At 39.5% G+C, this 26,646-nt stretch overlaps 1 protein-coding gene across 3 annotated transcripts; it reads right to left on the bottom strand.

Moving 5' to 3' along the window:
* Positions 1–1,910: 1,910 nt before the first annotated feature.
* Positions 1,911–21,210, bottom strand: rcbtb1 (regulator of chromosome condensation (RCC1) and BTB (POZ) domain containing protein 1). Of its 3 annotated transcripts, none has more exons than XM_030072768.1 (14): positions 21,134–21,210; positions 21,015–21,044; positions 18,618–18,897; positions 17,752–17,902; positions 16,036–16,202; positions 12,829–12,987; positions 12,608–12,715; positions 10,718–10,860; positions 7,035–7,101; positions 6,527–6,653; positions 6,298–6,424; positions 6,038–6,189; positions 5,216–5,346; positions 1,911–3,803 (listed from the first exon to the last, which is right to left on the bottom strand). In XM_030072768.1, exons 2-14 carry the CDS (start codon positions 21,029–21,031, stop codon positions 3,663–3,665), a joined length of 1,770 nt encoding a protein of 589 aa, XP_029928628.1. In that variant the 5' UTR covers positions 21,032–21,044; positions 21,134–21,210; the 3' UTR covers positions 1,911–3,662. The 3 variants fall into 3 exon arrangements, with proteins under 3 accessions (XP_029928628.1, XP_029928637.1, XP_029928646.1); XM_030072777.1 differs by having other exon boundaries at positions 7,035–7,098; XM_030072786.1 differs by lacking the exon at positions 21,015–21,044 and having other exon boundaries at positions 21,134–21,199.
* Between the last annotated feature and the right edge of the window lie 5,436 nt (positions 21,211–26,646).

Here is a 26,646-nt window from a genome sequence, read left to right as displayed (position 1 = left end):
TTTGGGAAAAGATTAGCAGAAAAGTTTATACATTTTGCAGATATTATGCAAAACATCACCGGCATGGTCCTTTAAATGCTTGCAGTGATAAAGTAGTAAAAACAACCCTTAGTCACATCATGAATTAAAACAAAAATACAATACAAAAAATAAAACAGCTTTCAAGAAAAGCATTAATTTATGCTTTTTACCCTTCACTACATTCCTAGTGATGCCTTTGAGTACTATAGTTCATTTTTATGTGCTTATATGGGCATCACAGCATATTACACAGGTTCAGTGCAGCACATTCTCACCATTAATCTTAGAGCATAGCTACACTATATTACCAAAAGTATTCGCTCACCCATTCAAATGATCAGAATCAGGTGTCCTAATCACTTGGCCTGGCCACAGGTGTATAAAATCAAGCACTCAGGCATGCAGACTGTGAAACAAGACATTTGTGAAAGAATGGGCCGCTCTCAGGAGCTCAGTGAATTCCAGCGTGGAACTGTCATAGGATGCCACCTGTGCAACAAATCCAGTCGTGAAATTTCCTCGCTCCTAAATATTCCACAGTCAACTGTCAGCTCTATTATAACAAAATGGAAGCGTTTGGGAACAACAGCAACTCAGCCACGAAGTGGTAGGCCACGTAAAGTGACGGAGAGGGGTCAGCGGATGCTGAAGCGCATAGTGCAAAGAGGTCGCCGACTTTCTGCACAGTCAATTGCTACAGAGCTACAAACTTCATGTGACCTTCAGATTAGCCCAAGTACAGTACGCAGAGAGCTTCATGGAATGGGTTTCCATGGCCGAGCAGCTGCAGCCAAGCCACACATCACCAAGTGCAATGCAAAGCGTCGGATGCAATGGTGTAAAGCACGCCGCCACTGGCCTCTAGAGCAGTGGAGACGCGTTCTCTGGAGTGATGAATCACGCTTTTCCATCTGGCAATCTGATGGACGAGTCTGGGTTTGGAGGTTGCCAGGAGAACGGTACATTTCAGACTGCATTGTGCCGACTGTGAAATTTGGTGGAGGAGGAATTATGGTGTGGGGTTGTTTTTCAGGAGCTGGGCTTGGCCCCTTAGTTCCAGTGAAAGGAACTTTGAATGCTTCAGGATACCAAAACATTTTGGGCAATTCCATGCTCCCAACCTTGTGGGAACAGTTTGGAGCGGGCCCCTTCCTCTTCCAACATGACTGTGCACCAGTGCACAAAGCAAGGTCCATAAAGACATGGATGACAGAGTCTGGTGTGGATGAACTTGACTGGCCTGCACAGAGTCCTGACCTGAACCCGATAGTACACCTTTGGGATGAATTAGAGCGGAGACTGAGAGCCAGGCCTTCTCGACCAACATCAGTGTGTGACCTCACCAATGCGCTTTTGGAAGAATGGTCAAAAATTCCTATAAACACTCTCCTCAACCTTGTGGACAGTCTTCCCAGAAGAGTTGAAGCTGTAATAGCTGCAAAAGGTGGACCGACATCATATTGAACTCTATGGGTTAGGAATGGGATGGCACTTCAGTTCATAGTATGAGTAAAGGCAGGTGAGCGAATACTTTTGGTAATATAGTGTATCAACCCATGAACATCTGCACAATTTCTGCTTTCATTCTGAAAGAATCTTGGTCAAAGACAATGATAACTCAGAATCCAAGCCTCCTCTCTAACTTAATCAATCAGTTTGGTCTCATTGCCTCTGGTCAGCTTGAATGACCATATGATACATGACACGCTCAAACAATATTTTGATGCATTTTGTTTTCTACAGAGGAGGATTACAGGTCATATAAAAATAAAACGTTGTGGTCTGGGATTAATCTCAGAATGAAGTCAGTATTCTGAGGGGAAAAAAAGTCAGGATTCTGACTTCTTAGAAAAGAGTCAGAATTCAGGGTTTAATCTCAGAATTCTGACTTTAATGTCATAATCCTGACTTTTTTTTTTTTTTTTTTGGAAAGAATTCTAACTTCATTCTTACAATTCTGACTTATTTAATTTGATTGATCTCAGAACGTTTTTATTTCCTTTTTAATTTTTATGTGGCCCTAATGCTCTTCCATACACTTTTTGGTTGCTTTGGCACCAAAAGGGTTGGCAATCACAGATAAAGTAAGCAGAATGACTGGAAATATCGCTAACTTGAAGGTCCTACTGTCATAAAAAAAAAATATAAAGTGCTCACACTAAGACATCGTTTCTGTCTCTAACATCCCAGTCACTGTATTAGATAAATATTACAATTTTCAAACTGGCACTAAAAGGAAAAACGCCACTAACAGAAAGTGCTTCAAATGCTCACTGTGGTTTTGAAAGACTGTCAAAATATCCCTTAATTCAAAGCCTCAACCCATTTTTATGAATTTTATTTGATTTTAAGATTTTTTTTACTTCTGCTTTTTATGACTTCTACCTATCATAGTTTTACTGAATATAGAGAACTGAGCTACATTGGGATTTGAACATGCTACAGGACGTTTAAAGAGCAACATGCAGATCCAACCTTTTTTCTTAATACAAAGAACAAATATTGCGCACGCCCACAATGGTTTTGAGCTCCAGTTAATTAATATAGTAAGATATATTACAACCAAGTGACTTTTTGTGTTCGACTGTCTGATCTGGACCGACTGTACGTGTATCAGGGCAACAACAGTAAAACGAGATTGAGCTTTGTGCTTGATGCTTCCCTTACTCTGCAAGAAATGGTGCATCCAGAGTAGATGAGGTGAGAAATTTTTTTCAATGGGAAAATGAAAAAAGGATGACTTGAAGATACTTGAAGGAATACATGAAGCTGAAGTTTCCAATGTTATATATGTGGGCCAGGAAAGTGGGTAACTTGTCCTGACCACTTTGTGTGTAACAGTCAAACCTTTTTTCTCGAAATGCTATGAACAGAGATCTGGGCTTTTTTTTGTTTTGTTTTGTTTTTTTTAAATTGCAGCCTTTTCCTTTGATCTCTTTTCTTTGGTCTCCTGCAGGGATTTTTCAAGAAGGTAAAAGAATTCTTACAAGGCTAAAGAGGGGTTTAGAATAATTTAAACACTGCCACAGGCCTTTTTCAAGTAAATATAGTCACGAGCTTATTGTTATGTTGACAGAGAAGATGCCACAGTTGACGGTGCAACCAGCAGCTTTTGCTGACTGGCTCTGCAGGAAAGTGCTGATATCAGATCTGAGGGTGCTGCTGGCGCCTTCTCTTGTTGGGGGCTGGGAAGGGGGAAACGGCAGCTCCTGTGGGACCTTTTCACTGTTTGAATCCCTTCAAGCAACAAATCAGCTAACCCTTATAAAGAGCCGCCCAGCCTCTTTGGGTCAGTGAACTGAAATGCTAGGGGGACCCACACGATGTCCAGGCACCAAGAGCAGCTAGAGGGAAAGATCCACAGCAACTAGTACACAGATAAACTCCTTCTGCCTGGTATCTGTGCACAACATGCCCCCAAAGTCTACAGCCAGCTCCAGACTGCAAAGAAAAGCAGTTCTTCATAAAGAAAGTTCTCCTCATGGGATGGATTACCCGGAATGTGACTGGGGAGATTTTGGAAGCCTCCATAACTTCTTCAGTGCACCACCGTCACCCACCCAGCAGCTGTAAACCTGTCAATTTGTGATCGAATATATATTTCGTCTTTTAAGTACATGCTGAACGTCCCGGAGTCCTGTTCAGTTCTTGAAGGCCCCACAGCGGCTGGCTCGGTTGATAAACTCTTTGAGCATCTCTCCGTCCACCTGATAGAAGGCTCTGGTCTGAGTCACCTGGGTCAGGTGGTTAATGCAAAACCTGAAACAGAACTCCTCCAGGTCCTGGACACGTACACACACACACACACACACACACACACACACACACATACAAATAACATAAAATGGGATTACATTCAATTTAATTAAAGATATGGTGACCTGCAGTGTAACCCCTTATAGGACCATAACCGTCCTTTTTGGACTTCTTATCAGCAGCCATGACTGTATCTGTCACAAGTATCAACTGCAAGAGTGTGCTTTGGCAGCTTAAAAATCAAGATGAAGTTCAATCCACTCCCATTCATGTTCAAAACATGTAGACAACCGCTCAGTTAAACCTTTTTGACTTTAGCATCACAATAAATTGTAACATCAAACTGAAGTATATAATCAAATTATCATCCAAGTATCATCATAGTATCAAATTTGGAGACAAGCATATCGTCACAGTGCTGACTGCTACACATAGGAAATTCCATCTTGTGAATACTTCCCTAGCATGTATGTTCACTAAAATTGGCATACATTTTTAAAAAAGTTTTCCAGGAGCATTCAAATACTACTCAGCAGCTGTCATGCTTTGTTGTGAGTGGCTGTGATTGACTGCATAGTGACAGTCAGTGATTGGCTGAAGGTTGCACCATGGAACAAGGAAACATGTTCCTTATATGCACACTAGGAACAGTTGGGTTAGTTGCTACTCAGCTGGGTATAAGCCTAAGTTTTTTAACACACCTGCATCGGCTCCCTCTGTGTTTTACGACTGGTTTTAAAGTTGGTTCACTTGTTGAAAAGGCTCTTACTGGTTTGGGACCAGCCTACATCACTAATTCTTTGTCGCTTTATAATCCTTCACAGCCTCTTAGATCCTCTGCTGCTGTTTTTTTTTTTTTTTTTTTTTTTTTTTAATATAAACTGTCCCATAAATAAGAAAACCAGTAGCTTAACTTTATTAAACTCTGCACCACAATTATGTAATTCCCTCCCCAAGGCTATGTGAGATGCAGGCTCTGTGAACATTTTAAAATGACAATTGAAAACTTATTTATTCAACACTGCTTTTCACCATCTGTCATGCTTCAGTAAATGTTTTATTCTTTTATTCTGTTCTTTTACGTATTTTATTGTTTTTATGTCCTTTGTTTTACATTTTTATGACTTCCTTTGTTTCTACATAATTTACTGTTTCTAAATCTTCCTTTGGCATCAATACAGTCCATGCGCTCTAATGAGGACCATCTTTTTAGTTGCAACAAAGTAAAATAGTAATTAATTAAGTAAGCAAACATAAATGCTGACCAAGTATTCACAAGACTGTATCACCTCTGTGTAGCAACCTGTGCTTGTGACAGACATATATGATCATGACTGTTGGCCAGGAGTCAAAATAGGGCTGGTATGGCCCTTGAACCCTGGCAAACAGAATTAGTGCTGTGTGAAGGTGTCTGCATGTGTGTCAGTGTGTGTGGTACCTCTGCATCATATCGCACGGCAGCAGACAGGAGGGTGAAGGCATTTTCCACGGTGATGCCTCTCTTGATGGTCTGCTGACACAGACGCTTCAGACGGTTCTCACAGTAGGAGGTGGCCAGGTCCAACAGGCCTACAGCCATGAAGACACACACACACACACACACACACACAATATGCATGTACTGTATGAATGCTTTTCTTACAGACACCTGAGATTGTTAGCAATTGTCTGTGTATATTCTAGCTAAGGGGTGAAAGTGAAAATATTTTTGCAAAGGTTTTGTGTGTTTGTGCTCAGTTACTCCTCTAAAACCTGAACAAATTAATTTGATTTACTTCAACTACATGGAAAAAAGGCAATGAGCAAATTACGAACAAATGACTCTAAACTTAGCAAGAGATAGTAATACAAACTAGGAAAAAATTAGTAGGAAACCATAAGAAAATTATTAGAAAAAAACAAAATAAAACCTTAAAATTTTAAGCAAGTTAGCGAGAAATTACTAGTAAATTATCAAAAAAATGTACCATAAAAGTATATTTAGAAGTACCATAATTACATTTTTTTTAAAAAGTATATAATTTATATTAAAATTATTTTTAAAAAAATCATAAAAATGCTGAAATCCCCCCCCCACCCCAATGCAAAGAAATAAATAAATACCTAAAAATAAGGTCAATTATGTTCAGAGGGTGAAATAAAACAATTCTGGTTGTTCATCTTTTGGACCCACAATGATCTATTCATGGTCAAACACAAGAGCCAACAGATGATTTTTTTGCCTAGCACCCCAAAATGTCTAGCGAGGGAAATGACTAACCGATAGCGTCCTCAGGTGGCAGGTCAACAGTGTCTGTGTAGAGAAACTGCAGGAAGGATCGGTAGACAGGATAAGAAAACTGGTCGATCTCAATCACCTCCTGCAGATCCTCCGTCCAGTGGGACTGGAACATCGAGCGGAAATGCTCACACCTACCCACAAGAAAAACAAACACTTATATATAGGACATAAAACAATATCAACCAATTGACATTACTCTATTTTGACCTTTATTTATGCCTTTACACACACACACAAACCTGATCTTCAACACAGCTTTGTGGACATGGATGTATTTGCCATCAACACTGAACTTGAGGTCAGCTGTCTCAGGACTGTCAAATTCTTTCTTCAGTGCTTGGGCGACTGTCAGGAAGTCATCGTGCTCTGGAACAGAACAGTAGAGTAGAGCAGAGTAGAGTAGAATGTGATACAGTAGAAGAGAGTATCTTTCTCCCCTCTCCCTCGCCCTCATATTCCCCACCTCACCTGCAGACAGCAGCCTCCACATGACTGAGGGCGTGGCAAAGCAGGCAAAGACGTCGTCGGTGGTGGCGAAGTGGGTGAGGTGTGGCATGATGATGGACTGACCCCGACACTGACCCCACATATACACCTGCAGGGCATGCATCACAGCTAGCATCAAAGGTACAGATTTTGTACAGATATTCACCATCTTTACATCGGACCATTTTCATGCTAGTTTTCTGACAAGTCCCATGTTTGAGTCTAACTGCCGCTCAACCACAAACACACACAGACACAAACAAGAATCAGCAGAGAACAGACATCCACTACTGTTACAGGTGGAAGTTAGGGCTCTTGTGATGCTCAAGTTTCATGCAAAACCGTCCAGTGCTTGTGTTATTCTGCTGACAGACAGATGCACTAACAGAACCTCCACACCAGAGGTTTCATCTCCTTGGTGGAGGTAACGAAAGTAAACACACACACACACACACATAAAACTGTCGACAAGAGCGAGTAACACACATACCTGTCCACTTTGGGTCTTGGCTGCTGAGGTATGTGTCGAATGGCAAGCCGCAACCTCCACAACCCTGCTGTATAAAGGAGGACTGTGTGTTAAAGTGGATAGGAGAGATTTTTGGGGTAGGGGTGGCGGGTGGGCAGATTATTAATGTCAGCGGTTCTCAACCTTAGGTCCAGGGATGCCCAACGGTCCTTGAGAGGGTTCCAGGGGACCAAAAGGAAGGAGAATATTTTGATTTCACTATTACTTCACTGACCAAAAGTTATCCCAATGAGAGAATGTATGAGAATGCCTGTAGTGTTCATAGGTTTCACACCCTTCACAGTTAATTTACCAATCTTATCAGATGGGGATCCCCTCAGACAACATCTTATCTGCAGCCTGACATGTACAAATTGTATAAATAATGATTTTCAGCTTCCCGGCGTCTTCTTCTGGTTAACTAATGAAACAAGACAACCTGAAGGGGGGAAATCAGCCTTTGCTTGAACTGCTAGCCACTCTGCATGTGCAGCCTGTGCCGGAGGGGGGTTAGGGGTAGGGGGTGGCATCGCTTTGTTATAAAGGTCACCAGCCAAAAAGATTTAGAACTATTGTGTTAAAGGAAATGCCCTTAACATTAAGGTTGGCTGACTTCAATCCTTAAGGTGATTTGGGGCTTTTTGAAACTCTTCAACTCAATGTGACCTCATATGCACCGCTCACACTCAGCTTGAAAACTTAGTCATCACCTTGACTTTTTGCTTTTTCGTGTGCCACAAAATCAGCTCAAAATATGTCATTTTTTGACTAAAATTCATTTCAAAATAGGCCTGTATTGTGCAGAATCAGTTTGTAGAGAGGTGTGTATACTGATTAGCGATAGAAGCTTTTTTGGTCTTTGAAAACTAAGAACTAGAATCAAATGCCACCCCTAAATGGAAGACACCTCGCGCAAGACTTCATAGCAAGGACAAAAAACTTCGAGCAATTTAAAATGAAAGTGGAATCAAAACATCCTATTCCTACCATTCCTATTCCTATTCCTACCATGTAGTATTAAAAGGTATGAGACTTTATTGCAACTGGAGATTCATACTTTTGATATCAATACTGTCATTTTCCACTTTGATGTTAAATAATACATTGCCTTGACGTCAGACCATACATCCAAAATAAATGTATTCTGAACTAATATGGTTGCATAAGAAATTGTGCAAAAACTAAATACTTCTAATGGCCATTAAAAAAACCCTGGCAACCTTCCACCAGACAGGTAAAAAAGGCACGCTGTGGTGAACAGTGTGTTTTGGCTGTGGTGCATTTGAGTAGGAACTGCTGTGTAATCTTTGTTTGTGGAGGGGAAGGACATTTTAAGAGGCTCGTCAGCCCACCGACAACCCTTGAAGACCAGAAGCACAAGCTGGACTATATAGGGAGGAAGTAAGGACAGGAAACAGGAAAGCAGGTCCAACAGGATGTGGAGAAACTCGCCTGTCTGCTCTCCTAATATAAAAACAGTGAAGCTTGTCTTCCATAAAAGATTATGCTGAAAATCACCTTTGATCCCCTGCATTGCTTTGAGCAAATGAGACTGTGAAAACAAGCCGATAAATTTAGCGGCAGGACATGAATGGATGTTACAACACAGGAATGTTACATGTTACAAGCACAACCATAGGCACAATCATTAATAGCTTCATAAAATAGTTTTTATAAGAAAACTACAGCTAGCCCAGAATGCAACGGCCAGAATCCTGTATCTTTTAGAACTGATTTTAGAAGTTAGTTTATCTGCTTATAATGCTTTAAATGACCTTACTCGTCCATATATTAGAGATTTTCTTTCATTTGATGTTCCAGCCAGATCACAAAGGTCCTCCCCAGCTTACCTTTAAATGTTCCTTATATGTCCCATAAAAGTACTGGTAAGGCTGCCTTCTGCTTTTATGCCACTGAACTGTGGAACAAACTGTCCCTGGATATCAGAACGGCAAGCTCACTTGGTATTTTTAAAAAGAAGCTAAAGAGGTACCTTTTTAATCTGGATTTTATTTTGGAGTTATGTTATCGCCTTAGTTATCCTTGTGTTTATTTTATTTAATTGACTTTAATTATTTATTGATTTGTTTTTAACATTTTATAGTTTTTATCGTTATATCATTTTTATTGTTTCATTGACTGTTAAGTGTACAATGATTTTTTTTTTTTTTTTTTTTTTTAAATTGACCAACTATTAATCTAAAAGGGTTCATTTTAAATTTCCCATCACCTACCACTAGCTACCAGTTCAGTCTCTGAGAAACTTTGAAGCTCCATTGCAAAAGTATGCAGCTTATAATAAAATACACTATCAAAGCTCTCTGCACGTGAAATTTCCTTAGTCATGGCCCACTTTCTCTGCCAGGCAGCTCTGTGCTCTCTGCCATTCTCTCTCTGTCTCTCTCTCTCTCTCTCTCTCTCTCTCTCTCTCTCTCTCTCACACACACACACACACACACACACAACTGCATTGTTTCCCTGTCACTGTCTCGGTGACAATGTCACCAGTGAAAGCTGATGGGTCCAGACCTGTCCATTGTTGTGTAGCATAATGCCTATATGTATGGAGCCTGTTAGTTTCTTAACACAGTTAGTATTTATGATGGGAAACACTGATTGAGTGTATGGGTTTATTATTGCGTATTATGGTTCCCATTTATGTCCAACCCTTAATGGTATGCCAACATGTGTGTGTGTGTGTGTACACAGTCAAAACCACACACAGATGACTGAGTCAACAATGAAATGCACTGGCAGTAGAGCGGGTATGAGAATTACTACATTTACATGCAAACAAGAACCCAGATTATTGTGAATAACCAGGTTATGGCAAGAAATCAGGTAACATGTTTATGAGTTACCTTTCTCTGGTTACTTGAAACATGTGTTTCTCCAATAATCAGGTTCCCCTACCCCATCCCCAGCATTCCTGCGACTGTTACCATGGTGACAGTGGTGCAGTGGCCAAACAGCAGCCGTCAGAAAGCACTGGCCACCCGGCCGAGTTCTCCCCTTCTGCAGCTGGCAGCAGATGTGTTTTTCCTTTCCTTTTATTTTCATCAGAGGTAAAGATGACATCAAATTATTCGGTGTTCTTCAACGAACATGTTGAACAGAAAGTTTTTACTCTCCCGAGCGTCGCACAGTGTGTGTTGACTGTGTTTATCATGTCAGTTTCCTTATCCGCTCTCTTTTCCTGCACAGGTACACATGGAAAAAGCTATTCAGAAATCTGAGTATGGGTTTTTATGGCCCAGTGAATGGGTTTCTCCAGTTAAAAACTAGCTGTCTTAACATGATTTCTCTTAATCCCTTACCACGATTATGGAAACCAGCATTCTTTTTTGCATTTGAGAAATTGGAAAACTGCCCTACTTGGAGAATAACCCGATTACTGAAGTGCATATTAAGACAGTGAATATTATCTGTTAAAAATAGTGGGGGTTGATTAACTGACTGAAGGATGGAAGGATACAACAAAAGACAGAGGAAGGAAAGAAAATGAACAACAAAGTGAAGGTAGCAAGAAATGAAAGAAAAAGAAAATCAAGGCAAATAAAGTATAAGGCAAAGAAAACTGAAAGGAAAGGGAACAGAAGGAAATTCAAAGGACATGATAAGACAGGACAGGAAAGGGGTCCTTTCTCTTTCCCTTGATCTCTTACCTCTCTTTCTCCGCCATGATCTGTACAGGGCTGAGCTGGTTGCACCTGTTGCCCGTTCCCAGCTGGCCATATGTATTGGCTCCCCACGCATAAAGCAGCCCTTCATCTGTTAACGCCAGGCAGTGGGCATAACCTGCTACGATCTGGAAACCACACAGAGGGGAGACAGTACAGCTGAGGACATGTTACACAAGTCTTTTTCAAGGTTTGAAGGTGTTGGAGCTAGTTTGATTGTGCTATCTTGTAGTTTTAGGACTTTTATCTCTTGCCCTTCGATCCAGTCGGGACCATCAGTATCATTTCAAACATGTTTGATTTTTACAACTTGTATCTGAACAAGTCTTGTGTCGGTCAACTGCTAAAAATTGGACGATAGGCAATACAATTTGAGAATGAGAGAGGGGGGAAAATTACAAGAAGTGCACAAACAGAAACATTTTGGTTTCTGCAAATGCCAGTTGTGGGTGTGACATCCAAGCTTTTCACAGTTTTTCCCCATATTTTTCTCATATTCTCATTATGTTTGAGCAGTCCTCCCAGACAACCAAAGTAAAGTTTTGTTTCAAGATTTATTTTTGCTGCTATGGCGCTCTAAGCTGGAGCTCAAACCTGGCATTTTTGATGAATTTAGTTTACAAAAAGCAAAGTGACCAAACTGAAAGTGTCTGAACGTGTTAGTGCACAACCATAAATAACTGCAGTTATGGCCAGGGGGGGGTCACATGAAAAACACTGACAGAAAGGAGCATATAGTAATAATCTGCTCGCAGCTTGCAGAGCCACAGCGACTGTTTGGCGTTGAGTCTGTTTTCTTCACATGCAGTATGCACATTCCCCACAAATGCACAGTGGAAATACACTACAAATGGTATATTAAATATTTCAGATAGACAGATGGATAGATAGAAACAGGACATTTCTCCTCTGTGTGGTGAATTTTACTCAGGGCGGCTGCTAGACTCTATAAATACACTTGGTACATGTTCAGACTATTTCTAGTCCTAAGATACTTGCTGCAATTTTGATGTTACTGTGTTTCAATTTTTTTTTTTTTTTTACTAAGCATGCACTGCCTTCAGTCCCTGACAGAGAGAGTTTTACTCACAACTCTTCATGGTAAACTCATTTTCCAAAAACGAAAGCCCTCTATGATCCAATGGAAAAAACTGGGACCATAATTTTAAAATTTTACAACAGCAAAACACTATCAGGTTTGAGTTTAAAAAGTTCAACCTCGTCATGCAGTACAGGCAACTCTTGGTATGCAGTCGTACCCTCAGTACCTCCAAAACACAAAGATTTCTGGGAGTAAAACTTTCTTTGTTAGGGATTGAAGGCAGCAAATTGAGAGTAGTTAATACAAAAATTAGGCATTATGAGTGAAGTATCATTTTCACCCGTCTATGATTCAGCGAGTCGTGCTGTACTTGTGCTGACACAGAGTGACAAGGTAGTCTGAAAGCAGGGTTTTTCCTTCATTGCAAAAACATCAAACTGAATGTAATTATGACTTGTCTAAGGAAAATGTAAAAAAAATTAATTTAACATATTAAATTTGGTCAAGTAACTGTCAAGATCTGTTTAAAAACTGTCAAGTAACTCTCTTATTGTGCTATTCTGGTGCTTAAATGTCATTCTTTCCACCTGGTGCCAATTTTCTAAAATAATTTTCATAGACTTACTTTTGAGTAAATTGTTATGATCAAGCCCATTTTTAATTTACTTTGCTTTTTCATAAGAGCTACATCACAAGTTACCTGTTATTGCTGCACCGCTGCCCATCCACAGCCAATGATATCTGTTACAACAATATATGGCCCTCCTTTTGTGTGTGTGTGTGTGTGTGTGTGTGTGTGTGTGTGTGTGTGTGTGTGTGTGTGCGCGCCTCACCTGCTGAATACACAGCCCTTGGAGCGCAGCAAGGCGGCAGGGGGTCAGTTGATTTCCATTGTTACCGACACCCAGTTGGCCATTACCATTGTAGCCCCAGCCATACACCTAAAAACACACACACACACACACGTACACACACAAACACATTCAAGTACAGCACCTTCCTCATCAGGATTATTTCATCTTATCATTTATGTCTGACCTAATCTCCATCCTACCTCTCCGTTGTCAACCACAGCCATGGAGGAGGTCTGCCCACATGCGATGCCCACCACGGTCTTGCCCTGCAAGCAGCTGGACACTCTTCTGGGGCTGGGCTGGTTGGCTGTGGAGCCAGAGCCCACCTGGCCACAGTTATTGTAACCCCATGCAAAGACCTGGAGAAGGACACAGGAAGAATAAATTCCTTCATTTATGATGATTTGAACACTGCCAAGATTTATCTTTTTTTTTTTTTTTTCTCAAATCATTAACTGCCTGTATGCAGTGTGAGGAAGCAGCATTCAGCCAAAGACCCACTGTACCCAATACAAGAGCCAAATACATTCTATTGTTTTGTTTTTTTATTATGTGCTGAGCAACTGATTTGTCTGTAGCATAGGAGCACTGTATAATGAGATGTGCAGCAGGTGTAGCCTAATAAGGAAAGAGGACCATGACGAAAGAATTTATGGTTAGGTTAGCTTTTGTTCTTTTAAACTCACACTACAGTGCTGGTCATTCATTCACATATTTGGTGCAAAAAATAACAAATCTCTAAAAATGTAAGACATTTTGAGCTGCTCTCAAAGACTTCAATTTAAATTACTGAAGACTTTTTTAGGACCAGTAAATAATCTACACGAATTGCTTCAAACCCTGAGCATGGCTCATTCCTAGCCAAAATAGTGCATTATGGAGGTGAAAATTGGGGCTGGGCGATTATGGCAGAAATCAAAATCACGATTAATTGAACATTTTACCTCGATTACGATTAATGAATGATTATTACCAATTACTATAGCTTGAATCTTTTGCAAACAAAACAGCAATGTCAACCTACAAAAAGCTGCATCTCTTCTAAACAAATATTTTTTCAAGTAATATTATAGCTATATTATTATTAGGAGTAGTATATATATGCACTAATAATAATACAGTGTGCCTGCATAGTAAGCAGGCTATAATTTCTCAGAATTTTGCTCCCTAATGATTATTATTATCATTATTATTATTATTATTATTAGTAGTAGTAGTAGTAGTACAATAATTAATCATCAGTATCTAGGCTATATATTATTATCATATCTATATTATTCTTATTCTCATTCACTACCCAGAATCAAGGAGCGATGGACGTATGACGTCATGACGTCAGTTAGCTTCTGTTGTTCTTAGCAGCCAAGCTGTGTGCTGGTTGTGGGCTAAATGATGCGGTGAGGCTCTTTTGGCGTCTCTCTTTTTAATCCGTGCTGCTTAAACTGCTGGAAGTTTGCAATGGACAGCCTGAGTGAGGAGGAACGGACCGTGTTTACGATGATAACAGGAGCATTTTGTGAAGTGATGTGATGTGACGTGTTGTGGTGTGGTAACCGGAATAACCGACATGGGCAGGATTATGTCGGTTAAGGGCCCTAAATGTAGGTTTCGATTATTTTTCGATTAATTGCCCAGCCCTAGTGAAAATCCATCTCTATTTTATTCTCCAAGTTGTTGTATCTATTTGACATGTCAGTTACAAGTTACAAGTTACAGCCCTGTGAATTATTAGCATAACACATGCTAATACATACAGCTTGGAAATCAGTTTGACTGAAATGAGCTAACGTGACTCAACTTTCATTTCTCAACATTAACCACTAAAGGCCTAGTCCAAACCTGATGCCCTAATCCTAACATGTCTACTTTGAATCCAAGACTAATCTGAGAAAGTCAAAATCCTTCCCTGTGGAAGATTATCCCCATTTTTTTAAGCTTTCTGACACTTCTAAAAACAGTCCATAAACACACACACTGTTAAGGGTTGCAAGCTGGGCTGATAACCAGCTGAACATGAGCTAAGTAACTAACCTTCTTAACAGTCATAGTAAACACAGTAAGCATCACACAAGCACACACACAAACACAAACACAAACACAAACAAACACAAACACACACAAACACACACAAACACAAACACACACACACACACAAACACACACAAACACACACAAACACACACACACACACACACACACACACACACACACACACACACACACACACACACACACACACACACACACACACACACACCAAATCACAGGAAAGTGAAGTTGGACATCCCAAAACAAGCTGTTCAAGGAAACACACCCAGAAACAATTACAACAATGTGCACACAGCCACTAACAGTTTGAAATATCTCTCCAGCCTGAGCTGCATAACTGCAGTATTTTTTATAAATATATTATCAATCTCAATTGTCAACTGAAGTCTCTGAAAGTTCATTTTCATACTGTAGAGGAAAGCAACAGCTGAAATAAGACTTGCTTGTTTTGGGAAAAGATTAGCAGAAAAGTGAAGTATATACATTTTGTAAATAAGATGCTAAACATCTCTGATATGGCTCCTTCAGATGGAAACACAAAAGCATTTCTTAGGCTGCTTTTACTCCTGCCATGTTTAGAGTGGTTTAATCAAAAGAATTAATGAACAGGTCATTAATCATTAATGAGTGGTGTATTGTGCACTGCGGGAACTGTTTTGTGTTCAGCTCAGGATACTGTGATATTACAGATAAACTGTGAAATGAGATTGTAATACTACAGTTAGGAAAATTCTGCATGCTAGCCCGACCTGCTTACCACACACACACACACACACACACACACACACACACAGCCTAATTAGCTTTAATGCCTTGGGGTTCAAAATAAGCTGCTTAGTCTTCCACAGTGACACTAGCTACAGCAGGTGGGAAGAGGGAGAGCAGAGTCTAGGTTTTCTCCGTCTCTCCAATTCATATGCAGCCCGCCTGAACAAAAAGTGCAATTCCACATTTTCTTGCTGAATTACACGGTCACCTCCATGTTGAAACAAATCCTAATTGGGTCCTTGAAAAATGCTATTGCATTTTCTTCCTTCCTAAAAACAGTCTATAATATCACAATCTAAATGTTTAGTCTTAGATCTGCAGATTGTTGCATATTCAGTGTTTCTTCACTAAACGGAGTTAATACAATGATGAGAATCAACCAAAAAATAAGATTTCAGCTGACACCCAACACATTACAGGTCCATTTTCAGGACAAAATATCTGCATCTCAATGTGTAACATCCATTATCTCCTCCACAGCATTAAAATCCAACAATATATCTTTCTGCATGTGAAGAATCCAGTCCAGCTAGGTGTGAGGATTTTTAAAATGGTAGCTGAAACTGAAGCCTTGTGTTAATGATAATCACCTCTCCATCCTGAGTGAGGGCCATGGAGTGATGCGAGCCACAGGCAACCTCTTTCACCTTCTTGTTCTGGAGATTAGTGGTTACCAGCACCGGGGACAACACCTGGTTGGTAGTCCCATTCCCCAGTTGGCTATAGCCATTGTGCCCCCAAGCAAACAGCTCTCCATCTGCATTGAATCAACATTAAAATGACAGGCCAAGTTAATGTTGTAGACTAAGAACCCACTTTCACCAGCCAGTTTCTTATCTGCCAGTTTTTTCAAATGGAAAACACTACACACAAGCTGTTCATACTCTACAACAGGTGAATTAAGAGGTGGATGGAAATTAGAATTGTGTGTTTTCAGACATTTATATTTCAAGTAAATTTCTGCTATGTGATTCTCAAGATATGTCATTTCCACATCACATAGTTAACCAAATTTAACTTTTGTCAATTTTTACTTTTCATGATTTTCCTTGAGGGCAATGTTTTTTTGTTGAATGAATTCAAACATTAAACATATGTGTGTGGCTGATTTGAGGAGGTATGCTCCTTTTCACGACAGGCCACACTCGCTGCCAAACCTCACTTTAGCTAATCAGCATTAAACAGTTAATCAAAATTTTACCATGTTATATGAATCCATTCAGAGGTTATATGCCATTTTGTGATGGCTGACCAATCAGCATGAAAGCCTATCAGTTCTTTGTTGATCAATAACTAACCTTTCCACAAAAGTGTGCGCAAATCCATGCATAGCTTTTCCTCCTACCAAACCAACAGACAACCGAACAGAATGGGGTGAAAACATAACCCCTGTCCAACTCCATTTGCAAGGGTAAAAATCTGCAAAAATTCAAAGGGGATAATACCTACCACAGCCACAGTAGGCACATTTATTTCAATATGATTTTAGAGCTGCAGAGTCCTGAACAAAGAAACTTTTGCTGCGATCCAACATGTAACTTCTCAGTTGGCCTCTCAAACCTCCAGAATGACCTTTTTGTATTCTTGAGTTTTCACCCACCCATCCATGACTAATGCATTCTTTGTCTGCATGCTATCACACTGACAGCTGCTCTATCCCTGCTGTTGTTGTCAAACTTATTGTAAAGTGACATTCATTCCAAGTTGCTCAAAATAAGAGCATCACCTACCTGCCCAGGTTTTAAATGTGAGGTCAAAACTAAAACCCACTTCTTTTGTGTCTTGTGTCTTAACACTGAAAAATGCTACAGCACACGGTGACGTGATATGCATATGTGTGTTATACCTTAGTTTTAAAGGCTTCATAACAGTTAAAGGATGCGATTCCCCAAGCCTTAGGTTGTTGTTACTTTCACTTTGTTTGTGTTTGTTACCTGTTTTCTCTCCCCCTGCACCATCTCTCTCTGTGAGTGCGAGGGGTCACATCAGGTCACATGACCTACACTCCCCTTCCTCAAAGAAAACAAGCACTCCCCCCGCCCCATCCTTTCTTTCCTAAAAGAAGTTAACTGACAGTGAGGAAATCTACGCTGTGCCGCCAAACGTTCAGAAGTCACAAGTCATTTCCCGTCTTTAGAAAGACAGGAAATATATTTCTAATCTTAAAGAAAGATGGGAAACTGCAGAATGTTTATATGAAAGTGCTGAAAAGCAGTTAAATACACAGCACTGAGGGAATGACTTGACTACTTACTTCTCACTGGCTAAATTACTAATATAACTAAAGTGACTAATAATCAACTTACGGTCAGTGGCCAACAGGATGTGCGGCCCGCTGCCATAACTCAGGCTAGACACCTTCTTCCCCTGCAGGCAGCTCAGTTTCTTAGGCACAATGGTGCTTAGGCTGTCTCCTGTGCCCAGGCAGTTACTGCAGTTCAAGCCAAACACAAACACCTGGAAAATGACAGCACATATTAACACATACAGGATAGCAAATGGAGAATGAGCTGAGGCAAACTAGAAAGGACTACACAATGTGGAAATGCACCACCACATGACTAAAGAGGCACAAAAACATCACACATTTAATGATCACAAGTGGGGTTGGATTTTTTTCTGCCTTGATTCAATTGAGATCACACATTTGATGATATTGGATTCTGGAAACACTTGATCGATAACCAGTTAGCTTGATGGTTGGGCACTACTTGGGTTCTCATGTCATTATGCTCTTTTTCTGGTGCAAAAGTCTCATTGGCTGTTGCTGGTGCAGGGTCAGATTTGATTTGTTGACACATTAAAATCCTGAACCCTTACCTACAACAAAATCATCTATACAGCCAATCTAAAATAGCACCCAATAGGTCTGAAATTTCTAAAAATTTATGATGACAAAGTGTGGCAATAATCAGCCTAAAACCCATTCAGGGTATATGTAGGTTTTCTAAAGTCAAATTTAATACTTTGAAAAGCTTAACACTACCTGAAAAAGAGTGTGAGTAATGCAATATAGCGGAGGAAAATAAAGCCAACGCTGCTTTTGGTGCCATTCATGTCTCTATTTAAAAAGCATAAACTTATCTTTACAAGGAAAAACAAAAGTAAGACTTCTTAATCGCTTCTGAGGTCTTGAATTTAGTATAACCATCACTCAAATACACACACACACCTCATCATCATGTGTAATGTAGATGGCTTCATTAGCAGAGGTTCCAAAGATGCAGGCCTGTCGAATAGTGGCTAATTCCTGAGGGCTCAGCAAGGTAAACAAGGGCCACTTGCTGACATCCACCATGGCTCCCACCGACCTTGGCCTCCCTTGTCGGGGAGGAGGAGTAAGGGTCGAGGTGGGGGTTGGAGAAGGAGGAGGGGGAGGAGGAGGAGGAGCAGAAGGAGGAGAGGAGGAGGGAGGAGCAGGGGAGGAAGTAGCAGAGTTGTCCCTGCTGACACTTTCAGACAGGACAAGATGTAGATGTGAACAAAGGGAAAATGCTGAGAAACGAGGCTCTGTTACATACAAACATCAACATGTAACCTCTGCAGCTTTTACTGTAGTTTTGAATGAAAGGACTCAAAGAAAAAGAAAAAAATAAGGAAAGAAAAAAGTGGCCCTGGTGAAATGTCCATATTATTTTGGACTTTACAGTAGGGCTGGGCAGAAAATTGATATTAGCTCAATATTGTGAAACAAAAGTAGACATCATCCAGGATCTTGGATATCATAACAGACAAAACAGTCCATACCATGGGCTGTTCTAACTGTTCCATTATTTGCTTCTACCTGCTTAGTCATCATATCCCCGTTACGAATGATAGTTTTAAATCTCAATGTGTAAGCATTGTAAGCATCAGCAGTCATCCCTACAATATCATCACAATATCAACACTGTGGTATTTGGTCAAAAATGGTAAGCTTTTTTTTTTCCCATTATGGCCCAGCCCTAATTTAGGATTTAATGTCCTCCATCAGAAAAATGCAGCATCATCTGTCACACATGTCTCTGTTTGACTCACAGTCTGTTTCCAAAAGGAACTGTTTTTTTCCCCTGTCACTTTGATTATCATATCAGAAAAAAACTTTCAATTGAAAGATCATTCAAAATGCTGGCGACTAGCCAAGTGCCTTGCTAGTTAGATGAAATTATTAGTCACTGGCTCACCAGTATTCATTGTTGTGTGTTCACAACAGGTCCTAGCATTTACAGTATTATTTATATTCCAAGTGTGATCTTAAACCACAATAAAAACAAATAACTCCAGCTCATAGAACTGTTTCTCAACCCAATCCTATAACAGAGCCACCTGCTCTGGCCCTGCTATTACACAAGAAACCCAATTAAGGTGTCATGAAAATGTCAGTAGGACTGGTTTGAAAAACTCTGGATTAAAGACTTTTAGTAGACAACAAGATAGCTATACACATACATTTACTGATTACATGCATAGATTAATCCAGTGGTTCTTCAACAATGTGTCAGAGCCAGGAATGTGTATAGTTCGCAGAAATGTATTGATTGATTGATTGATTGATTGATTTAGAAATAACTGAACCACTGGATCAATTCATTAGTTTATGAATACAGGCAATGGCAGTCAGTCAAGGCTTTTCGTCACTTCTGACTGATAGCCATAGTTAGATTGAACACTTTGTTTTGTTGACCTCTGCTACAGAGCTGGCGCTAGTCAAGCCGCGGCGCGTGCCGTTCTCTTGTACTCTTTGCCAAACGTCATTCAAAAATCTGACGGTTAAACTGTGCGGCAAACCTTATCTTACTTAATTCACAGAAAAAACGACTCAACGCCCCTCCATCAGTCAATAGGGTCCATTCTTCGATTCGGCATAGATATATTCCACAAAGCAGCACTTATTTCACTAAAATATTAATATTTACAGGAGGTTCCCATAACTTCCTTACAGCTGTCCACTACGGTGTATTTTGGAAGGGGAGTGTACGGAACAACCCAATGTCCACATATAAACATGGTTATATCCTATCCTACTACACTTCTTAGAAAAACCATATACCATGGAAGTGACAGTGTTAGCTTAATAACTACAACAAGCGAAGCAATTATTTATTATTGTAATAAGTTACAGTTACTGTTTGATGTGATATGTATGCCTAAGTATGCAGTGTCAGTTTTCATAACATAGAAGAGGTATTAGGTCATGTTTCCTGAGGTGTTCAGCATAAAAAAAAAAAAAAAAGCAAATCACTGAATTACAGATTTTTGAGTAGATTTCGGCCTGCCGCACGTCCCTGCCTTACAAGAGAACGGTACTTACCAGCCTGTCAGGCTAGCCCTACAATACATCTATTAGAAGCAATTCTGAGCGAACCATTATTGTAATTGTCAGCTAACTTAAACCAACTGAGTTAGCTAACTGACAGGTGCCACTTTCTGTGAGAGATAAAAAAAGAAAAACAAATCTTGTATGGCATGTCTGTTGAAACGTGTCAGTTTAGATATTTAACAGGGCACCACAGCTAGCTAGCTAGTGGCATATGATAGATGGAAGAGGCTAGTGCTAGCTTAGTAAGCGCTTCTTTTGTGCGTTCCCTACCTAATGGATCGCTCCATGCCACCAAGTCGACTGAGAAAAGAGACATACAGTTACGTTTAATGACAAAAGCGCTGCCGGTGAGAAACCCATGTTTACTATATGCAGTTGTAGAAACTTACCAGATTGAAATCGTTCGCCTGGTGTCGCAAACAGCAGAGGTGGCGAACGTTAAATGAATCGTCCGCTTTTTCTTCTTCTTTTGGGTATTATGGTAGATTAGACGCTTCATACGCTTATTGCTGCCCTCCTCAGGTTACTTTTCGCTTGTATCCTTTGATAGCTGATAAGATCAGAGCTGATCGTAAACAGTCCATTAAAGCTCCTCTGATTGACAGTCTTCACGGTATCCCACTAACGATTTCAGAGAGAATGAACTTATCCCCATGTAAGCTACACCCCCAACTCCAATTTGCATTATTTTTTGCAAATATACCGTATTTTAATCATGGATCCCTTATTCAACAAGGGATCCAATAAGGCTTATTGGTCAAAAGAAAGAATTAGATTTCCCCAAGGAGAGAAAAATATGCAAAGATGCAAAAACAAACAAAGATCTTATTTAAAAAGAAAAACGACAATCAAAAATATCAATTTGATTTTTGTTGCTTCTACAAGTGATAATCTTTTTTTTTTTTTTTTTTTTAACCTGTATAACTTGTTCTCTTCTATTGTTCTCTCTCGACGAGGCACCGCATGTGCATTGAAATAAAATCTTTCAGCATGCCAGAATGAAATGACAGAAGCTGAATATGGACAATACAAACCTTTTTTGTACTATATGGCTTTGATTCATTCATTCTGTTAGTAATATATTTTCAAACTATATCAAGTTCAAAATTCAGTCTTTTTTTCACGGTAAATGAAGTCAGAGTGTTTTGCTTCTTTTATTCTAATGTATAGCAAGGTCAATTACAGAGGAGTTTGTATCATTCTCATCATTATTACCAACATTATTAGTATGGCATTGTGAAAACCTCAGACTTTTCACTAAGTACATTTTCATGTAAACTCCCCAACTTCAACCTATCAGCATTTATTTAAAAAAAAAAAAAAAAAAAAAAAAAAGATACGATGTTCTGTAAAATGATGTAGTTTGGTGAAAGGGGGATTTCTTGAAAGAACTGGAGACTGAGGCCTCACAATAATGTGAAATTTAATCAATCAAGCAAAATCTCCTTTAAAGAACATCCTCACTGAATGTCACTGATCATCTGAGTATACAAATGGATGGAACATTTTATTCCTCTTTGATTATAATAAAACACATCAAAGCCACACACTGAAACAGCAATAAAAACATTCAGTCATACTCCATTCTCATGCATATGCCACCACGTTCACACATACAAGTCTCCTATTGAATCTCTTGCCACTCTTCTTTAATCTAATATCCCCAGGGTCTTTTTCTTTTTTCTTCTTTTTCTGTCTCTCTTCCTTCTCTCTCTCCCCTCCCTATTAACATCACTGTCTATCATGACTTTTTATTATTTTTATAATTTTTTTCTGTCTCTATTCTTCTATTCCTGCTCTTAGGTCTCCTTTAATTAATACCTAATCTTCTTAATTTAATGAAGACATTTATTTTATCCAATTTTACACTTTTTATGTCAAAATCCTTCTTACCCCCTACCTTTTAAGTGTCATTGTGTAATCGCCTATGATGTTATTTGACTGCCTAATGGTTGTCCACATACATATGTAACTATCCAATGAAATGAGAAAAACTCCATATTATCTGTTTTCATGTTTTGCATCATCATTGGTATTAAATATCATCCCATACTTGTAAAACTGTTTTATCAGGGATTAGATCCAAGCATGAAACCCCTGCAAATCAGAAGAGGGCAACTCCTCGGCAGTCCAACATGGGCTGCTTTGTTTTCCGATAGTATTTTTGTTCCAGTCTATTCTGTGGCTTCGACGGCTGTCATGTGATATTCCCCGGACACAGGACTGTTGTGCTGTTCACTCAGAGCTGCAGAGCAACAGATCAATACATCAGTGAGCTTAGTGTGCAAACCCAGCTCTCAATAGCCTGCTGTCCACTTCATGTTCAAACCAGGCTGCACTCGCTGTAATCTGCCAGTCAAACAGATTCACAGTCAGTATTCTGATATCTTTGACACACACAGGGTCAGTGATGGCTTATTCATTGCCGACTTTTCAAGAATATTTCCATCTACTCTCATTTTAAAATGGACAGCTGCCTTGCTCTCCTATGTTGCCTATGATCCATATGATTTGTTCTCAAATTTATATCAATCAATCAATCAGTCAATAATATTCTATTTTGTATAGTACCTTTCTTACATTTAAAATGCAGCTCAAGGTGCTTTCCAGTAAGATGCACGTTAGATTGACCATCAACTTGACTTATCCAAGACTTGTATAATGAAAAAAGATGTCAAAAATAATGGTCATAAAGGTAAGTAATCGAAAAAGAAAAAAAAGTACAACTGCACAATAAAAAAAGGAAACCACAATACTACACAAGGCCCAATAAAACAGAAGACTCTAAAATAACAGGGATAAAACTCAATAAGAGGAAAATAAAATCAGATAAAACCAAATAATGAAATAATAATGCCCCACAATATCATACCAACTAGCACACAACAGGCCTCAGCTTGTTTATGGAGGATTATAGCTCTGGAACCAAAGCTGATCTTCATTCTTCTGGATCTCTGCGCTCTGTTTTTTTTTTTTTTTTTTTTTTTTTTTTTTTCTTTTTGCAGCTCTACAGTTTCTCTTTGCTCCTCTTTCTCTTGTTTGCCCTCTTTCCAGCCAACACCATTTGTAGCCCTCTGGATGTACATGCAATACCTTTTTGATGTATGCACATCCCCAGCTATTTATAGCTCACCATGCCATCTTCTTTACTCCTCCTCCCCATCCACATTGCTCCCTTTTCACTTTCCTTCCATCCGCTGGTCTTTTTTTTAACCACCCGAACTACGTCCCTCCTTCTCTTCCTTCCATATCTCCTCTTTCATTCGTCCTTCATTTCCTTCCTCTCCTTGCCCCCCACCACTTCTTTCTCTCCCTCGTTTCCTCGCTTCTCCCCGTTCCCTACATTTCTATTTTGGCTCTAACATTTGCTGTGTGAAGACAGCATTATACCATAAACACACACACACACATACACACACACACACGCAGCCGTGGCTGTTTGCTTCCTGGGTTGAAGCAGGTCTGTGCACACACAGATGATATTTTCAACCTTGATGACAGCAATCCCATGCTGCAGCCTTGAGCTCCTCACAACAATACAAGCCATGAACAGTGTGTGAAAAGATCTGCTGGGCCTCAGTCATCCTGCAACAATGACTTTGTGTGTGTGTGCGTGCGCATGTGCGTTTGTGTGTGTCTATGTTGTGAACCAAACGTGACAATGTGCAAGAATACACAAGCAGCAGATGTGGCTGGCTGGGGGGACCGTTTTGCTGGATTCGTGCTAATACTGCAATGCAGCTGATAGTGACAGTGTGTTGTGGAAAGTTCAGCGTGTTATTTTCTGTAAACGGTCATTTGTGGCACAGCAGTATTTCTCCCATCAAAACATGTGCCAGCTCTACTGTGTAGTTTACAACCCTGATGAGGGGCTTTTTAGGGTTAAAGGTGCCATGTGCAGCATTTTTCAGCATCATGTAAACTCAGATCAGTCAGATTAATTGTGAAACCTTGGGATGATCACTGGAAACAACATAACTGAAACAACTGGTAGCCTCTATCTCAAAATTAAAGCACTATTTTTGGTCGAATTTTTGGCTGACACACTCATCTTACAATGTTCCGCTTCTGCACCTAACAAAGTCATCACCATTCCTAAACCACAGAACTGGTAACTGGCTGTGGAAAACAAACATTTCCCCTGGGGACTATTTTCCCTGGTGGAGGGACCATTTCACTCCACCCAATTTCAAGTCATCAAAACCCAACAGTGCTGCTGCTGTCAGGAAAACTAATGTGGACGACTTTATTACGACGATGGAATACTGGGGTGAAGAAAGTCTGAAGTCTCTGAAAGTTCATTTTCATACCGTAGTGGAAAGAATGGAAACCAATGACTGAAACATGAAGTTTATACGTTTTGTAGACATTAAGCTAAACATGCAGAATCACTGGTATGGTCCTTTAAGACCACGTTTCCTTATTACTTTCTGTCACAAAGAGGAATATGTTGTAACTGAAGTTATTTTGAAAAATGAATTCCAACTACTTTGTAAAATAATACTAAAAATTGTACAACTATTTTGTAAAACAATACTGAATGAATAAATAAATAAATAAATAAATAAATGGATGAACTGGATGGAATGAACTTTAACCAAATATCCCTAACTGGCTTGACCATGAGAAGTGTTCGATTTTTTGATACTCTTTTTCTCATAAAAATGAATGGTGAACAATAAATAGAGATCTGCAAACTGGAAACTTCTTTTTTCAGTCCCATACAATCCCATCTTTTTTCCAGCTACTCCACACATATTTTCCTTCAAAATGTTCTTTCCTAGCTCATGCTGAGGCAGAGAATGGCCTCTCCTGTGTTGAGTTTTCCAGTTCATTTCCTGGTCCACACCCTCAGTTCTGTCAGCTCAGAGAAGGGATTTTATAGACTTCAAACATCAAAGGCAGTGTGGATACAAAACTGTTCCCTCAGTCAATGCGTGAGATGTTACAATTTGAAAAACTGAATTGCTGGCTGCATTTAATGGAGTGAATCAAAGGTAAATGAACCAAAAACCTGTTTAGAAGATGGATGATGTGTTTTAAAGGTCTTTCATGACTACCACAAAAGCAAGATGGAAACACTTAAAGGGAACCAAAGGTTTGTGGCAAAGAAAATTGATAGTAGCAATTTTGAAGCATTACTGTTTCTTTCGAATATTTTGCCCTCCAGTAGTAGTTATTTATGTTAAAGGATAAGAATAAGACAAGATATGCAGTTACTGGAAACACTTAAAAATAAGATGCACAAATTCTGACTTGCCACCAGGGAACAAATGAGGAACAAATGAAGAATGTAAATAATGATTTAGTGCTCAATAATAACTCAGTATGGTGCACCACTTTATTTGAGGAGACACAAAACAGAAGCAAATAGATGTGTAATAATGAAGTAATGATTTGTTATTGTAATGGCCAATTGTATGGTTTCATAGATATACATGAACACTTAACTACAAAGTAGTTCATTAACAAAATATCTATCAGTCAATTCTCAATTAACTTATCATCAGCTACTTTATAAAATTTGATTAGGAGGTCATGGTTTCCTAACAGTTAGTTCCTCATTCATTCCTCATTCATTACTAGATTCTGTAATACGTGTATGTGCTGATTTCTTGTATATGCCAGTGTATTTTTATATTTGGCATATATACTGATCTCTTGTGCGGCATGTTTCCATGTTTTTTTTTTCTTTTTGGTTGTTGTTTTTTTGTTTTTAAACCTGTACATGCTGTGATTCTGGATATATTTATGTGCTGATTTCTTCTCTGCTTTGGCAATACAAATCCCTATTTGTCATGCCTATAAAGCACTTTTGAATTACAGAGAGAGAGAGAGAGAGAGAGAGAGAGAGAGAGAGAGAGAGAGAGAGAGAGCGCTCTCGCCAAACCGCCGTTTGAGA

This window comes from Myripristis murdjan, chromosome 2 (genome assembly GCF_902150065.1).
Source record: "Myripristis murdjan chromosome 2, fMyrMur1.1, whole genome shotgun sequence".
Lineage (NCBI taxonomy): Eukaryota > Metazoa > Chordata > Actinopteri > Holocentriformes > Holocentridae > Myripristis > Myripristis murdjan.
Note: the sequence above shows the minus strand (reverse complement) of the source record. Positions and strands in the feature narration are given on the sequence as shown.

Coding starts and splice junctions, on each gene's coding strand:
- rcbtb1 (XM_030072768.1), bottom strand. Junction 16,203..17,751: donor CATCCTGTTGGCCACTGACC/GTAAGTTGATTA, acceptor GATTCAATGCAG/ATGGAGAGCTGTTTGCTTGG. Junction 6,190..6,297: donor AAAGCTGTGTTGAAGATCAG/GTTTGTGTGTGT, acceptor TCTTGTGGGTAG/GTGTGAGCATTTCCGCTCGA.